The sequence below is a fragment of the Gracilinanus agilis genome, chromosome 3 (genome assembly GCF_016433145.1).
Source record: "Gracilinanus agilis isolate LMUSP501 chromosome 3, AgileGrace, whole genome shotgun sequence".
NCBI classification, from domain to species: domain Eukaryota; kingdom Metazoa; phylum Chordata; class Mammalia; order Didelphimorphia; family Didelphidae; genus Gracilinanus; species Gracilinanus agilis.
In genome coordinates this window covers 179,250,241-179,269,498 of record NC_058132.1, presented here as the reverse complement: position 1 = coordinate 179,269,498, position 19,258 = coordinate 179,250,241, and the positions used below count along the sequence as shown (strand labels likewise).

At 36.1% G+C, this 19,258-nt stretch overlaps 1 protein-coding gene across 1 annotated transcript in view; it reads right to left on the bottom strand.

Annotated features, from left to right (window-relative positions):
• Nucleotides 1-5,715: 5,715 nt before the first annotated feature.
• The window catches only part of CNTN5 (contactin 5), a 609,722-nt gene continuing 596,179 nt past the window's right edge, over nucleotides 5,716-19,258 (bottom strand). The window contains exons 20-21 of the mRNA XM_044669004.1: nucleotides 10,910-11,078; nucleotides 5,716-5,819 (exon numbers count right to left, since the gene is read on the bottom strand). Coding sequence (XP_044524939.1) covers nucleotides 5,716-5,819; nucleotides 10,910-11,078 — 273 coding nt within the window. The remainder of the gene's footprint in view (nucleotides 5,820-10,909; nucleotides 11,079-19,258) is intronic.

Genomic DNA, 19,258 nt, shown 5'->3' with positions numbered 1-19,258 from the left:
TCTCTCCCAAGATTTCCAGACTTGCAATTTAAACTGCCAACTGGTGAGCTGCACTGGATGTCCTGATGCCACTTCAAAGTCAACATGTCTAAAAACTCAAGTTGCCATTTTGCCTTGTGGACTTCCTTATTTAAATGAATGATACTACCTTTTTTTTCAGGTATGAGGGATTATAACTTTGAAATATCCTTTGATTTTATTTTCTTTACTATAGTCCACATCTAGTCAAACTGTGATTTTTAATTTACACAATATTTCTTGCACCTGGCTCCTACTCTTTTCTTTGTATAGCCAACAATCCCAAGACTCCTGACCTCATTTGGGTCCTTATCTCTTTTTCGTTTTTTTTCTTTTAATTTTTTTCTAAAACTCTTACCTTCCATTTTGGAATTATTACTGAAGAATGGGAAAGTCTAGGCAACTGGAATTAGGTGACTTGTCCAGGGTCATATAGCTAGAAGTAGCTGAGGGCATATTTGAACTGAGGACCTCCTGTTTCTAGGTCTGACTTTCAACTCACTGAGTCACCTAGCTTCCCCATCCTCATCTCTCCTTATATAAACTACTGTAATTGGTAATTACTGGGCTCTCTGTCTGCAGTCTATCCCTATTTCAGTCCATTCTCTTTATTGTTATTTAAGTAATCTTTATGATTGTTACTCTTCTACTCCAAAAAATACATAGGTAACTCTCTATTGCCTACCAAATGAGGTTTAAATTCCTAAACTTGCCACTCAAGATACTTTAGTCATCTCTCATACAACTTTTTGTCTCCTCTTCTTTTCTTGCCCTTTCCTAATTCCAAGCTTTTGTTTATAATTTCATTATACTTGAAATAGACTGCCTCCCATTTCAATCTGTTGAAGTATTCCCAACCCTTGGCATTCTCTTTTTAAGAATTTGTTTCTTTTTTATTTTAAGCATCTTTCATTAATATATCCCTCCTACTCTTTCCTTCCCTACTGAGTAACTTTTTAAAAAAATTCATGCAACAAAAATAAATCCCTTAATACATATCTACATGTTTAGCAAAACAAATTCCCACATGAATCATGCCCCCAAATGTGTTTCTTTTTATCACCTCTTTTGTTTATTGGTATGTGCCTGACACTTTCTTTCAAAGCCCATTTTAGGTGCTACCTTCTTTATGAAGTCTTCTCTTATCTCCCAGTTGAACAAGATATCTCCCTTCTCAAATTTCTCAGAACTTTTGTCTATCTCTCCTTTGCCCCTTTCATATTCTATTTTGTGTCATATTGATATGTGAATGTGTAATATTTCTCTGGTAGAAACTCCTTGAAGGAAAAAATTGGGCTGTTTTTAATTTTTGCCTCCACAGGCTTAAATTAAATGTCTTGAGTCAAAGGAAATTGTTCAGGGTGATCTGATTCAAATACTTTTAAGTCTAATGCGATTTCTTTTTGATTTAGCTATTTTTTGGAAGACAGTCAAGGACAGTTCCTCTTAAATTCCCTTGTAAAGGTGATACTATTCACAAAATAGGTGAAACTAATGCTATTGGAATGATGTTATATGGAGGCATATGAGAATAACTCTAGAAGTTGGGACTACTTTCATGGATACTCCTATTTTCAGTTCTTTGAACAGAAAATAGTAGGCACCAACTGTAAATTTGTTCTAGTCGTGATGTACAGTTATATCTAGACCTTTCCATTATAGCCATGGGACCAGATTAATCCTATAAGATTAAACGTTAACTGTAAAATCCAAGTTCTATTTTACTTTTAAAAAATAACTTCTAAAAGATTCTATCTCTTCTTTTTCCTTTCAGAAACATTCTCAGTATAAAAAAGTTAATTGCTGTTTCATTGGTAAATAAATGGTAGTAGATTATAAGCATCTTGAGGAGAAGGAATATTTTGTCATTATCTTTATTGCCCAGAAACTAGCTTGGTTCCTGGCATAGAGTAAATATTTACTGAATGTTTGTATTTTTTTTATTAAGTTTTTTTTTTTATTTAAAAGGTATTCATTTAGTTCACTTAGCATTTAGTTCATTTGTTCATTTATTGTGAGGATCAAATGAGATAACACATACGGCTCTGAGAGGGAAATTTAAATATTATTGTTATTATATCTACTTTTATGAGATGAGAGGGTAGGGGAGCTACAAGTTCCATTTTTTTGGGGGAGGAAGGGAAAGGAAAGGAATGAGCGTTTATAGGGCACCTACTATGAACCAGGCACTGTGCAAAGTGCTTTACAGATACAATCTCATTTGAGTCTTACAATAACCCTGTCAGGTAGGTACCCCATTTGGTAATTGAAGAAATTGAAGTAAATAGAGATCAAGTGACTTGTTAGAGTCACACTGAACAGGGTCAAAGCCGGTATTTGAGGCCACATCTGACCCCAGGCCTTCCTCACTCCAGGTCCAGTGCTCTATCCACTGTGCCACCTCACCACCTCTTTGAAAAATTGATTCTATTGCATTTGTTGTGCTGTTGATATTTTTTTGACATGATTCAAAAATGGAAGTTGAAGTAGTACAATAAACTATGGCGAGGACCAATGAGGTAAATGAGGTAAATCAAACAGAACCAACGAGAATAAACATGATAATAACAAGAATATTCTTGTATGGGTCAGTGCCTCAAAAACCAGCATTTTCTTTATGAAAATGTCACAAAGAATGCGTTCATCACCTACATGCCTGCTGCAGTCTAAAGGAAATAAATAACACTCTTAAGGTAGCTGACAGGAGAGAAGATAAAAGTCAATAAAAAGAGAATTATTTATTAAAAAGATCTAATGTTACAAGAACAGTACACAGAACTATAATTTGACTGTGCCTTCCACATAGTATATACCATTATATATAGTATATATATATATACAGATTGTATACAATATATCTAACAGTTTGAAATGGGGCTCTATTGTACTTTCATTTTGGTATGCAAACATTTGCTTTCACAGAGTTTCAATTGACTAAGAGTAGTTTCTCAATAGCTCATATGACATTATACAAAAATACAGTCTCTTTCAGTGACAAAAAGACTGCACTGTTACAATCTCATCCAGGAAAAAGCTCAGTACCGAAGCTGGAAAATAATATAGGGAGATAGGGACCTTCGTCCTGTTTTCTACAAAGTAACAAACATAATACATAAGTCCATAAACATTTAAAACATGTTTTATTCATAGGTTGTAAATGCAAAATACATATTCTGTTCATGTTGAATAAAAACACCTAATCACTGCTCCCTGCAAGAATAGGACATCATCAGAAACTTAGTTCCATGTGTAAATACGATCTATCGCATATGCCCCCTATATTGGATTAATGGATGGAAAACTCAATTTGATTTTTGTGAGCATGAGGTTTTATTAGAATGTTCATTGGTAACGACTTGACTGTGAATGTGTCTGCTTGGCCAAGACTGGCAAAGGCTTCTATGGGAAATAAAGAAAAAGAGTTCAATTTAGCTGCTATTAAGGTAAAGATTATTATTGCCCTCTTTTTAATCAGTATGTTCCTGCCATGTGAATGGGGTGTATGTGTGTGTGTGTGTGTGTGTGTGTGTGTGTGTTTTAAACATAATTTGTTCCTGCAAGCTGCCTCATACAATGGGAAAGTTCCTGGTCCTCCAACCAAGAAGAGAGTGGCTCTCCTTTCATTTGCTTCATCAAACAATAGAATTGAAACTGATTGTTAGTACGTGCATCCCTCTACCCTGTCCTACTCTCCACCCTAAATGAGCATTAGCCTTTACAGAAAGAGGGCTTCCATGAGACCCTTTTGTCTTCTGATCACAAAGATCCTCAGAATGAAGCTCACCATCTGTCTTTGATCCACAGCAATCTGATGATTAACATATCTATTTTTTAAACGACTGTTTCCTTGATTGGGATTGGCTTAAATACAATCTTTAAAAAATCAAACCAAACCAAAGACACAACAATGAGTACCTGACACAAAGAATCAGACTGCTTTTTCTGGAAAAAAAAATTGTTCGAGAGACATGAGAGCACACATCCCCATTTTGTCCCTCTCCCTTTTTCTGATTCTTTATTGATCTCTTATCAGCTATTGCTCAGTGGAGATCAAACCCTTTTCTGGTTCTCTGTTTTTCACTTAAAGATATAAAAAAGATGGACATGTTTGTACTAGGCAAAAGTACCCTGAACTATCTTGGGGCTTCAAATCTTCATTAGCTATAAATAGTAGCTAACCCATGCCTGCTCTAGCACATTTATTAAGATTCACCTTCTCTTCTTGCTACTTTTTGGATGTAATCTCAACCTAGGCAAGTCTCCATGTGAATAGGACCAATCCACCATACTACTCCATAAGCAAAGAGAATATTTTCATCCAGTCTTCCTGTATAGTCTGGATGAGATGAATACTGAGGTCTCTTCTAGCTCTCAAATTCTGTGATTCAATGGTCCTATCATTACTAAGGAACATTTTTCATTATGTCTTGAAATGACAAAAAAACTCGAGATTTCAAATGCAAATTGCCTTCCCTTTCACCATCATAGAATAAAACAAAGTGGTTGACTGAAATTGTTGAATTTCCTGATGATGGCAATGGTCAGTGTTTGAAAAAAATGTTGTGTGAGCTCTAAGGAACAACTCAATAAGTCTTCCTAATTTGATTAATTGGCAGGCCTTGGCAAGTGCTATGTGGAGCACAGGTTTGTTCAAAAATAATATACATAGAGTTGGTGTATTCAAATTATTTTCTTCCATACAAAACATATATGCATCTATATTTGCTTGATAAATTTTAGTTGGCCAGAGAAAGATTGTCATGAGAAAACACAAATAAACCAAAAAAGGACTTAACGAGATTGAAAAAGAAAAAATTATACTGTATTCATTTAAATTTTTTTTCCAGTTAGCATCTATAGTACATATCAGTGTCTGTAGCTGTTGGCGTGTGTATTTTCTGTGAAGTTAAACTATATTTTTGCTATTAAAAATAAACTTTGACTTCATTTTCAGTTAAATAATACAGTACTTGATGAAAGACAATAGCACTTAAAACAATCCCTTCTTAGTCCCCCTTCAGTTTACCTTGTACTTATGTCAAGGCCCAACTCTGCTCTAATAGCTTGCTCTGGGAATGCTTGCAGAACAGCAGATTGACAAATTTGACTATTTCAATAAGCAATCATATACTTTTCCAGAAAATATTTCCTGTACTTATCCTGTAATGGGCAACATAACTGAACTATTTTTCTTCTCTCCCACTGGTTTGTCGATTGCAACAGCCAGCCTTCAGGGAAATGAGAAACACTAGATTCAGAGTCTTTACCACTCACCCTCAGCTTTTTTTATGTATTTTTTTCTTTTTTTTTTTAAACATATGTACTAGACACCACTGCTTTAACAAACGAATGGCACACACTCAGGGTCATTAGATACAAAATCAAATTCAAACCTATTAAAAAAGTAAAGAATACATTTGACAGAAATTACCTTTGCTTACAAAAGTTCATTACATACAATCTGCATATTTTTATTGGGCCAAGAACTGTCCTCTGCTATTTGAGGACATTTACAAAAACTGAAGAGAAAACCTGATGAATAAGTAACATTTCCCCCCCAACACTCCTCTAAGTGCACCATGGGTAGTTCTAGGATTTTTAAGCTTAGCTCAGGGTTCCAGCTTCTCCACTCACATAAAGCTCCATCCACAGATGTGATCAAGCTAAAGCAAAACAAAAACATTAAGTCTGTCATCTTCACCATGAGGTTGAAGGAACTATCAATGCCAAGAGCAATGTTAGTGACGATGAAGAAGTTGAGAAGGTATGGAGAGAAGACTGAGCACTTGTGATTTTCCCACCTGTGGAAACAAAAAGGCATCACAGGAATAAATTGTGGCTACTTTTATGGGCAGAAAAAGGTGCTTAATTCAGTAAACTCACTGAATGCAACTCCACCTCTAATATCTTCTGTGATGGGAAACTCCATGTTTGTCAGTCAACAAATATTTATTTAGTACCTACTATGGACCAAGACTGGGGATACAAGGGAAGGCAAAAACAGTTCCTATCCTCAAGGAGCTCACGTTGGGACAAAATTGTACCTGCTTCATCACAAAGAATGTTTTACAGGTCATTGAAACATGGTTTATTAAAAAGACTCAAATAATTTGGAAATACCAATTCAATTACACAAATAAGCATTTATTAATCATTTATCATGTGCTAGATACTGAGAATAAAAAGACAAAAAAGATTCCCAAAACATTCTCTGTTGTCAAAGAGCTTACAATCTCCTAAGAGACACAATACGTACACAGAGAAATAAATATGAGAAGTTTTGAACAATCATTGTAAGTCATTATTAGTAGGACTCTAGAAAAAGAATCAGGAGGTACTTGAGCTAAGGAAGAAGCTAAGGATTCTAAGAGATAAAATGAAGAGAGAAGGCATTTTAGGCATGAGGGACATTCTGTGCAAAGGGACGAATTTAGAAGCAAGAAGGCTCTCTCTTGAAAAGTTCCTGCCCCAACTTGAAAAGAAATCCTAAGCACAATTTAAAAAATGTAATTATGGCAATTCAGTGTTCAGGAGTTACAAGAAAAATGGTTGTCAAATAATCAGATAATTTAGCCAATTCAGTCAAGCAATTAGTTTGGTGGGTGAACAGTTACATAGATGCTTGAAGGAATGGAATTTTCCAATGCAATCAGTTTAAATGCTGCGTCCCCTTTAGGAAAAAGTATTTCCACAAGATCACAACTGCACGGGGCTTATACTATGGGTTGAATTGACTAATCAGTTCAAAGTATTTGAATTGCTAACCTAAACAGACATGATCTGTCTCCCTCTGAATCTCACTGTGAGTTATTAAATTCAGGAATATTTTCCAACCTACATACCTTCTAGGGCAGTCCCTAGCCTTGTTTAAAAAATAGCCTAAGCCCTCAGATCTGATTTACCAGATTCTTACTCTAATAAGAAAGAGCTTCTGGGGGCAGCTGGGTAGCTCAGTGGATTGAGAGCCAGGCTTAGAGACAGGAGGTCCTAGGTTCAAATCCGGCCTCAGACACTTCCCAGCTGTGTGACCTGGGCAAGTCACTTGACCCCCATTGCCTACCCTTACCAATCTTCCACCTATAAAGTCAATACACAGAAGTTAAGGGTTTAAAATAAAAAAAAATAAATAAAAAAAAAAAAGAAAGAGCTTCTGTCATGTTAAGCTAAGAACCTAGGAGCTCAAGTTTACAGAATTTGGCTAAGACTTTAATTGTACTCACATAGTTTAGCTTTATTTTTAGACGCATTTTTTCCATTTATTCAACTGAACAAGAAACAGGAAATCTGGGAAGCTTCTTTTATTTGAAATATCATTAATTAAAATAGCAAAGAAATACTATATTCAATTGGTGCAGAGATAGTGATGTTGTGGAGAGTTTGCTTAACATTGTGTGAAAAGAAAATCAAGAAGGCAAAGCCTCAAAGAAGTATTATTTTTCTTTTTCATAGGCTTAATAAATGAGAAATGGGAAGCAGTTATTTCCTATATTTGGCACTGGTGAGGTCCGTAGTAGATCATTTCAGGAGACAATTTAAAAATATTTCTCTCTGCCTTTCTCCCTGAATTTCAAGAAGTGAGTGTGCCTTCACACGCACATACTTCTATCTATCTATCCATCTATCTATCTGCCTATCTGTCTATTTATCTATCTATGTCTCTCTATCTACCTCTTGATCAATTGATCTATGTTTCTATCTATGTATCTATGCATCTATCTATCCATCTATCTTCCTTCCTTCCTTCCTTCCTTCCTTCCTTCCTTCCTTCCTTCCTTCCTTTCTTTCTTTCTTTCTTTCTTTCTTTCTTTCTTTCTTTCTTTCTTTCTTTCTTTCTTTTTCTTTCTTTCTTNATCCAATATACATATATACATTATACATATATGTTTAATCTGCTCTTAAATCATTATGTAGATATGCATATATATTCTTTCTCTATCCAATATACATATATACATTATACATATATGTTTAATCTGCTCTTAAATCATTATGTAGATATGCATATATATTCTTTCTCTATCCAATATACATATATACATTATACATATATGTTTAATCTGCTCTTAAATCATTATGTAGATATGCATATATGTATGTACACAAAAGTACACACAACTAAACATATTTTGTGCATATACACACAAACTGTATGTTTGTGTATATAGATATACATATACTGACCCATATGTGTGTGTATGAATAGAAGATAGAGAATAGATAAAGCAAGAGATCCAGGGTTTAGATGAAGGCTCTACTATATGAAAGGCATTGAAAGGCAATGCTGAAGAGTGGATAAAGAGTTGACCTGGAAATCAGGAAGACTCAGGTACAAGTTGCATCTGTGTCACAGGTAGGCTCAATGATCCCAGGCAAATCATGTTGATCTCTGTGTCCCAAGTGACTCTCTAAGACAATGAATTTTCAAGGAATATGTACACGTGCCTTTGTAAAGCATTGTGACTTTCCATCAATGATGAAATAAAATCACAGGTCTAGTTCAAACAAACAAATAAAATGACAAAAAAAAATCCCTAAACCATGCAAAGTGATGTGTTAAGCATAGGGGATACAAAGAGAATGAGAAAAGTCACTCAAAGAGTTTAAATTCTATTGGGGATACAACATCCATATATTTCAGTAATCACACCATGATTTGTGAAGCAAGGAAGCAGTAACACCCAGAGGGATAAATAAGGAGAGGTTCTGTTCAGAAGGTGGAACCTGAGATGAATCTTGAGGAGAGGTAAGACTTCTAAGAAGCAAAGGTGAGGCTAGGGCATATTTTAGACATACTGAACTGCCTGTGCAAAGGTGTCTAGGTGAGAAATGGAATGTTATGTGGTGGAAAGAACACCTTGGCTGCCAATTTGGCTGGAACAGGAGAGTACCGGGAATGGGGCAAAGTGAAATAAGAATGGAACGGGATACCAGTCAGACTGTGAAGGGCTTAAAAAAGATGATCAGAACAGTTGGTGTTTTATTTTAGAGACAATAGGGAGCCACTGAAGCTTTCCAGGAAATCTGGGTTCTAGCCTCAGCTCTGCTACTTTCTTGTCAAATCACTTAACATCTGTTAAATGAGGCAATTATACCCTCACATCTCTGAGGTCCTATCCTGCTCTAAAATTTCATGCTTCTAGCTGATCTAAGATGTTATGAGAATCTACATTATTTTGAGGAAAAATTGGAATGGATCCAAAATAGAAAAGTGCATATTTAGCTTCATCCTTATAATAGAGGAAGATTTCATCACTTACCCAATATAGGCAGGCAGTAGAATGCTTAGTATATGGGCCAACATAGTCTGCTAAGAGGGCATGGCTCAGAGGGTATTTAGGGCATATTGCTGACCTAAGCTCAATTACTAAAATTATTTTGAGGTTATAAATTAGTATCATAGTAAGTGGTGGTAATTATCAATGTTGACAAAACTTTGTTCTCCCAGACAGGAATTCTATAATTTTTAAAATATGAGAAAAATCTATAAGCCATGGAACTTTTTCAAATATTTCCTTGAAACCCAGAACTATAGACTCTAGGAGTGGAAAAGGAGGTTAAAAATGGCTAGCCCACCTAATCAAGGTACTCTCTTTGAAATATTCCTATTAGGGATGCTTGAATACTTCTAGTACTGGTGAACTCAATCTATTATAAGGTATCCTAAGACAACCTAGGACTTGGTTATGTAGGACTCAACACAAGCCACCTAACCACTCTATGTTTCTCTTTCTTCATCTGTCAAATGTGGAGATTAGATTTGATGATCTCTAATGTCCCTTCTAATTATGATCCTATTGGGGTCACAAATATCCAGGGGGTCATGAAAAGTCAGAAAGTATATGCCTGAACAACTGAACCACAAAAAATGATTGTATGAGCTTAGTTTTAAATAGTTCTAATGATTTGAAAGTTATTTCATAGGGAGTTTGGCTTAGCATTTAATGTCCTCCATAATGATTCTCACCTATCTCTCTAAGTTTATTTCATATTATTCTCCTTTACCAATTAACTCTCCTTTTCAGTCAAATTGGCCTACATACTGTCTCCTTGTGTACTCTTAAGAGAAGGCACTAGAAGGCACTTAATGAATACTAGTTGATTAGGTGACACACAATTCTATTTTGGACCTCCATGATTGTTTGCTTGGTTTTTCCCATGGAGAGGGGTTCTCCATCTCTGGAACACACATCCTTCTTACCTCTATCTCTGAATCCCTAGCACATGTAAGGCCTTCCCTTATCTATCTCCCAGTCACCTGCTCCTACCCCCACCCCACCCCCCAATTAGCTCTCTTTTCCTTTGGAATTACATTTTAATTATTTTGTATCTCCTTTATACTCATATATCATATGCCCATATCATAAACCCCTCCCTAATCCATCCCCTCTAGACTAGAATGTCAGCCAATTGAAGGCAGGTAATGATTGGTTCTCGTTTTCTTATTCATGGTATCTAGTAGAATGCCTTGAATTTAAATTTGTACTGAACATAGTAGGTGTTTAATAAATGTTTATTGAATTGAACTGAATGATATTAAGCTGACACTGGACTTCCTATAACTTCTGTACATTGATTCTAGTAATGCCCTCTGGATCTATGCCAATAAATTCTAATCACTCTTTTATTTGATAGTCCTTTAAATATTTGGAGGCAACTGCTATTTCTTAATCTATTTTTGAGGTTAACCATTGCCAGTTCTTTATTAATAGTATTATTGGCAGCTATAGCCAGAAGCAAATACCCAGGCCAACGCTAACAAGGTTTGAATGGATCTAAGCAAAAAAGCAGAAACTTAAATAGCTTACTTGAGAATGTATTAGCTTAGAAAAAAATGAATCATATATTGAGCTCTGGGAGTTAACAAAGTTGAACTGACCATAATAGTACTTACCTGAATATGATGGGACTCTGATTTGGGAGCTAGCTGTTCCATCACCTCCTTCACTGAATGCTCGAACTTCAATGATATAAACCCCAACATCAGGGAGAAGGACCACTGCTTGCGTTTTCTGTGTTTCAATGACCTGACTGTTGCTATGGCCTTCTTGTCTATAAAAAACCTGTAAATATAAACATAGGTTTCAGTGCCTAGAGGCAGGTAGGTGATTAAGTGGATAAAGTATAGAACTTGAAATCAGGAAGATCTGTGTTCAAATCATGCCTTAAAAATCCATGAGCTGTATGACTCAGCCTCAGTTTCCTCATCTGTAAAATGAAGGGATTGTAGTTGATGGCATCTAAAATCTTTTTCAGCTCTAAATCTATTAAGTTTTAAGCACCCAAGTGTATTGGTAGGCATTGGGATTCCAAAGACAAGAATGAAACAGTAAAACACGGCAGAAGACAGTCCCCGCTCTTGATGAGGTCACAGTCTAACAAGGATACAGCACACAAATAGCTATGTACAAACAGGTGAGATGTGGGCTAAATCAAGACTGGGAAGATTTGGGTATTTAAAGATATCTGGAAAGGCTTCTTGTGTGATTTTAAAAGGGACTTGAAAGAACTGGAGGAGTCAGGAGGTAGAGATGAGGATGGAGAGAATTCCAGGTGTGGGGGACAGTTAGTCAAAATACATGGACAGACAGATTGTCTTTTTCTAGGTATAGTAAGAAGTAAAATGTCATTGGATCATAGTAAGTTGTATGTGTGTAGGGAAAGGAGAGTAAGGTGTAAGAAGACTGAAAATGTTGGAGTGGCTAAATTATGAAGGATTTTGAATGATAAGAACTTAAATCATATGGTGGGGTAGAGAGGAGATGGAATGTGCATAGATACATAAATATGGAAATTTGATATGATTTTTGCCAATTTTTAAAGGTGTGCTAATTCTTGAAGAAAATGAGGCCATTTTTCTTTGGAGTGTCTCTACTCTTCTTTCTTCTTTACCCTTCACCTTTTTCCAATTTCCTCATCTCTTTCCACCAATCCCCCACTAAGGATTATTAAGAAATCCTAAAGAAAATCACATTTCTGATTTTTTTCTCCCTAGAGCTAAGATTGGATCTAGGTCACTGAGGATACTTTGTTATCTTCTCGGTAGGAGCCAACAACTTCTCTTTATCCCCTTCTTACTGTTGTTGATGCCTTCCTTCCTCTTTTTCCTGACCTCCAATACTTGGGAAGTTTTAGCTGGCTGGAGTAGGCACTCCAAATAGCTTTCTTTCAGAAACAATTTGCAGTTGATTATAGACAACAAATACTGAGAGTAGACAATTAGTCTATTCCCTCTCTCCAGACCATTCTTTTCTCACAAAAGCCATAAGACCTAAGTTTTTATCTGAGCAATAGTAAGAGGTTACCTCAAAAGCCTGAAGGGAAAAAGGCTTCTTACTGAGGAAGTACAACAAACAGCAATTTTTATTATGGAAGGCCTTTTTCTCTATTCTATCCTCTCTTGGAGAAGAAATAACTTTTTTTTAAGAGAAAAACTATAATGCATTATTCCTGCCTGTTGCTAAGGCTCCATGGAGGTTGAGTTTACCAGGGGAAGGGACTTAAGATGATACTAGGGGGCGAGAACAGCCACATAGAGCTTGAGTGAAAAGCAACTGAGGGAGGAAAATTGGAATAATTTTTTTGTATAGCTCGATTTTCTACTATTTACCCAGCACATAAATGCTGCTGCCTGAGCCCTGGATCTTGACTCTCCCTAATTCCTTCTCAGAGTTTTTGTAATTTTTGCTTCTAATCCCAGTTTATCTTCACTCATCTACTCTCATCTGTAACCCTCTCAGTTGGTGTTGGAGCTAGAAGAGACTTCAGGGGGTACTAGTCCAACCCTTTCATTTGATATATGAGGAAACTGAGGCCCAGGAAGGTAGTGACTCATTTGAAGTCACACAAGTAGCATCAGAGGGAGGATTTAAGCCTCCTTGACAAGGAGAAGAGAGGATTTGTAGAGTGTGAGAGGCACCTAGCTCTGGATCAGGGGATGAGTTTTAAATCCTATCTCTGATGCTAACGACTTGTGTGGGCTACGTTTCAACTCAGCTTTCCTGACTCCTACCAGATCTCCTCTGACTCCAGGTCCAGCTCTCTTATCTGCGAGCCATGTAGTTTCAAGGTCAGGTTTTATGACTAGAGTATAATAATGAAAAAAATAATCAATTGAAAAATATATACAAAGAAGATACAATGCAATTTAAGGAGAGAGGTCACTAGCAACTTGGGAAGTGGGGATTGGCTTCCTTTTGGGGATGACATTTAATCTGAGTTTAGGAAAAATCTAGAGATTCCATGAGAAGAGAGTGAATTCCAGACATAGAGGGCAGTCTGTACAAAGGAACAGAAGACAAGGAATGTGTTGTATCCCTTTTCTTGTATTATTCTTATTTATGTCCTTCCCCAAATCCTCCAAATAAGTCCATGCAATACGTTAGAAACTTTTCTCTAGATCTTGACATAATGAATCATTTCTTCATCTTTTCATCTGCTCTCTTTCATACTTACTAGGGAAACAACCCCTTTCCAGACATATTATTCTTCTTTGCATGCAATTTGCATGCAATTTGCATGTAATTTATTGTTGGTAACATGCTGCTGCCCATTTTGCATACCATGTGTTACTAATTGCCTTGTAGATGACTCAAATTTTGATTCCTCAGTGAACCATGGTATTTCCAATTCATGAATTGGATACACAGTATTATTGGAAGAATTCTAAAATGCTCAAATAAGTCTGTGATTTCATTGATGTGGGCTTTTCCCTATACTAATACAATTCTTAATCCAAGAGTGTCCATCTTACGCATCTCATCTATCACTTCCCCACATCTGTGTGCTTCTCTCTTCTGTGACTCTGATCTACCACTTCCCATAAGTTTACCACATCAGAGTACATCTAGCATGCTGGAGGACCTTCCCTACTCTTTCTCAATAGTGTGAGGAAACCAATGGAGCAGACATGCTTTTCTTGAGTCATCTTTAGCTTTTTCCACAGAACCAGATCATTTTCTTTTTAATTCATGCATTTCTTTTATGACATCCTTTCCTCTGCTTCCCTTTTAAAATGTCTTGTTTATAATGCATTGCTGCATTGTACCTCTCCATTGCCCTGTGGGTAATCTTCATTTTAAATTCTTAATTCATTTTTAATGCTTCAGAGATTATAGTATTCTGACTTACAACCATAAAGATGACATTGGAGTAATAATGGTACTAAAAAGAAGAGCCTTTTGTGAGGGAGGTATTTGAGTTCATTGAAGGAACTTTGAAATTTGCCAAAGGCAAGCTGGTTGGCTTTTCTCATTCTGTTTAAATTCTAGGCCAAACTACTCTATTGTCAATGTATGTACGTATGAACACTATATTTTAAATTGGTGTTTCTCTTGACTGTAATATCTCTTAAAGGTTTGTTAGGGCAGATTTTGGGCTCGTTTGATATTATGGTTATGACAATTGATGCCATTGGTTAGCCATCTAATGGTATTATTGTTATTAATATTAATGTCCTTCTCTTTATCTAAATCTCTTTATCATCAATAAATTATTTAAAGTTTTCTGAAGGTTGAAAGTATCTGAGGACAGATTTGAAACCAGGGCCTCTTCTCTCTAGGCTTGGCACTTTATCCACTGAACAACCTAGTGGCCCCATATTTAACTTTAAATAGGCAGCCAGGAAACTCAATTAGTTTAGAGCAAACACATTTACTAGAGTAGCATAATAAGAATTATATTAGCTCACTGTTCCATAAATTTAGGATATATTCTTCATCACTGAGTGCATATACACTACCAGTGAGAAGAGTGAGCAATTATAGAAATCATGTATGATCTCCCTACTTGTGGAGAAGACATGGAAACAACTCATATCTTCAAGGCTGCAGGTCCTCAGATAGGTTCTCATGATGTCTTTGTATTGTTCTTTGCAAAATGGGGCTTCTCATTTGAGTGTATCACTCTGGTGTGCACCCTAGGCCTGCTCTTGGGCCATTAGATCATGAGCATCTTGAGGGCAGGACTATATTTTACTTCTCTTTGTATCTTTATTGCTTATCACATTGCCTGGCACATACTAGGTGCTTAATTAAATGTGTATTAACAGTCTTCTTGATGATGCCATATATTTTCACTATTTGTTCATAATTTTTGATAGCTCTAGATTTAGTTCATATTTTGGTCTATTGTGATGATATGCTTTTTTGGGAAAGAGTTGAAATTCTTACCCTAGAATGAGTAGGACTAGCCTAGAATGAAAACTAAACTCCCTCGTTCTGTTTGCTTCCTTGAAGTCTTGGTTTTGAGCCTTACTATCCCTTGATCAGCAAGGTTCAGCAGGATCCCTATGCTAGAAGCCACGTTTCTTCTCTCTCAGCTTTGGAAATCAAGTAGAATTCTGTATGGTAACCATGTGTACTGTCTTTCTTAACCAAGAAGAAAGAATGATTCGGAAATCGTCTCTCTAAGAGATTCAGTGACTAGAACTCAAGCTTTTGGACTTGTAGTTACCAATGAGGTGACTCTCAAAGCTGCGCTGCCCTCAAAATCTCCCTTCTCTGTTGGAAGAGTTGCTTCTGGGACCACATTGTCTCAAGAATAGAAAGCTGAGATTTAGTAACTAATGTCATTTAATTCTCTCAGAGTTCATGCAAGTATAGGTCTCCTACGACCATGTGCTTCTGCTGTTAAGATTTTATTGCCATTTCCTTGAGTACCATTTCTACTTTTTTTTTGGTGAAGCATCACTATAATGTTGGAGCCCAAATATGGTAGACTTTCATTATCACTTATGGAGGAAAAAATATTTCATGTAGTTTGATATATCTTTTCCATTTCTTATATTTGTTATCTGCTTTAAGTTTTGTCTTTTAATGCTCTGTGTTGATGGTAAATAGAAGGTTTAGTAGATAGAGTGCTGGGCTTGAAGTCAGGAAGAAATAAGTTCAGATCTTGCCTGAGGCATTAGCTCTTTGAGTCTGTAAGATTAAAATTAATATCCAATAACTCCAAGTATTATATTTTATAAGATTTATTAATAATCACTTGAAGTAGGGGAAATAGAAGTAAAAGTAAAGCGTGAGTAAAGAGCAGTTTTTCCCATCATATTCCCATGAAGAGAGAGAGAGAATATGGGGTTACAGAAACTATCTCCAAAACGTAAGGCCATAACATGAGGAAAAAAGTGTGATTGTGGGAAATGGAGTCCTGGGGTATAAAATTCTCATTACACAAGTCTAAACATATCATTTGACATCTGTGCCTCAGTTTTCTTATCTATAAAATGAGGGAATCAATTCTATGACTTCCAAGGTTCTTTTCTGCCCTGTATATATGATCTCATGGCTGATAAGGGTTAATTGGGTCTCAGCAAACTTCCAGCAAATTTGTTTTTTCCTCCATTGATTCTCAATTTTTATGAGGTGATACTATTTATAATCTCAATCCTTCATAAGATTTTGCAAATGAGTTTATATTAGAAACTAAGTGTATAATGTACTATAAAAACAGGCTTTATCCTACTGTTGAAACAAATTCCTCATTTCATGAAGCTATATTAACTCTTTTATCTCATAATCTTTAGCGCAGTCTAATAGTTGTTTACTTCATGGCCACCAACAAATCAGTATACATTTATAAAAAAGAATTTGTATTCTATATCATACATAGAAGGGATTCATCACTGAGTAAAAAATCCACTAGATTACCTCTATAATGTCTTCCTAGGAATCTGTGAGGGAATTAACATGGTACAGTGGAAAGTACCTTTACTTGAAGTCAGAAGATGTAGGTTTGAGTCCCAGAATTTGAAAACTCTGATCTTCAAATTCCTTATCTATTAAATGGGAATACTAATATTGCTGTTGTTCAGTTGTGTCTGACTCTTTGTGATCCTCTGTGGGATTTTTTTGGCAATGATGCTGGAGTGGTTTGCCATTTCCTTCTTCAGTGGCAAAACAGGTTTAAGTGACTTGCTCAGGATCACACAACTTGTAAGTCTATGAGGCTAGATTTGAACTCAGATCTTTCCCGACTCTAGGTCCAGTGCTTTATCCACTGAGCCACCCAGTTGCCTTGGGAATAATGATATTTTGCATTATCTACCCCACAGAGTTGTTGTGATGGTTAAATTATGTTATAATGCTTATACTACTTATCTCACAAGGCTGGTATGAAGAGGATTAAGTGAGATAATTTTTGCAAAATGCTTTGAAAACTTTAAAGAGCTATGTAAATATGAGTGATCTGCATAAAAAGTGATTTACAAGAGTAAAGTGTTACACAAATAAAAGGAAATGCAGAGTTGTGGAAAAATTTGTCTTTTACATAGATGCCAAAGTGATTTTCCTAAAATGCAAATCTGATCATGCTATTCTTCCATTCAGTAAACTCCAATAGTACCCTATTGCCTCCAAAATCAAATATGAGCTCTTTTGTTTAGAGTAGTTTTTGAAAACCTTCCCAACCTGGCCCAACTTATCATTCCAACCTTATATAACATTCCACTTCCTCCATGCTTGTGATGTACTTCTACCTCATCTTCACCCCTCTGAATTCCTTTTAGTTAGGTAAATGTAGATGGAGAGCCAGATCTAGTCTTTAGACAGGAGGCCCTGTGTTCAAATCTGACCTCAGAAACTTCCTAGCTATGTGACCCTGGACAAGCCACTTAACTCCCATTGCCTAACCCTTACCACTCTTCTGCCATAGAACCAATATATTTATACATTGATTCTAAGATGGAAGGTAAAAAAATACCTTCAAAAAAGAACTTGTTCAGTCATGTCTGACTCTTTGTGACCTCAGTGACTTTACTCATGGGTTTTCTTGATGAACATCCTAGAGTGGTTTGCCATTTCCTTCTCTAAGCCATCCACACTTATAGAAGAGGAACAGAAGCAAATACAGGTTAAGTGACTTGCTCAGGTCACACAGCAAGTAAGTGTCTGAAGCTCTATTTAAATTCAGCTCTTTCTGATGCTTTATCCCTTGTACTGTAACAACAACTACATGAAGTCTTTCTGGATCCCTCATGATTCTAGAGTCCTTTCCAACAATATTTACCTTATATTTCATATATAGAGATATTTGTGTGTCTTTCTCTCTTTGTATGTATAGATATATTTATGTGTCTACACATATATATGTATATGTACATATACATATATGTATATATATATATATATTTATGTTCATGTCTCTACCTATAAGAGCTCCTTGAAGTCAGGGACTATTTGAGTTTTGTCTCTGTATGCCCAGCACCTAGCAGAATACCTAGAATGCCAGAATCCAGCAAAGCGTACCTCCTTACAGTTCCTGAAACACAACATTCCACTCCCATTTCTGTTGCTATCACTGGCTATCTCACACATCTGGAAGGCTCTCTCTCCTCGTCGCCACTTCTTAGTTTTCCTTTCTAACTTCAAGACTCACCTCAAGTTTCACCTTCTACAGGAAACTTCTGGGTCACCTCAGATATTAACGTCTTCTCCTCTCATGTTGTACATATCATACATGTCACTAGTTGTCAATTCCATTAAAATATATGTTCTTGGAGAAAAGGGGCTTCCTGCCTTGCTTTGCATCTCTAGTGTGGAGCACAGAGCCTGGCACAGATGCTTATTAATTGATTTAGTAGACACTTAAAAATGATTGGTGACTGAAAACCAACTAACAAAACACTGAGTTAGGAGCACAACCTCTGTTTGATATTTACTGGTTATACTACTTTGGAAAACCTTTCAGCTTTAGTTTCTTTATCTGTAAACTGAGGATAATAACACCTATAGTAGTTGTATCACTGGATTGTTATGAGGCTCAAATGTGGTAATTCATATTCATAGAATGTTCTGAGAAGCCTAAAATGGCATACAAATATTTTCTATTATTATTTAGTATTTTTCATCTCAAAATGGACAGAACTTCAGCTATCTCATGACTTAAATGGGTTTTGTGAGCAAGCTTGCCATCTAACCAACATTTATGAAAATATTTCATTAGGAAAATTGTTCTGAGACACAATCAATTTATAAATAGATGTTTGGAACACATTCTCTTTATAAACTGAGGACCATTTGTACTTGCCCTCCCCTCCCTTTGCTGTCCTGAGAACAGCTTTCCTATTATCCTTTTGTCCTTCTTCCCTTTTGTCCTTTGGATTTGAACTTCCATTAGTTCTAGGGAGAAAATAATTTCTCCAAGAAAGTATCAGGCACACAAGGATTTTATCTATTTTGATTTTCATTGGGAGAGAATAGAGATCAACATTTAACTTCCCTTCCCTAATATGCACTCCCTTCCC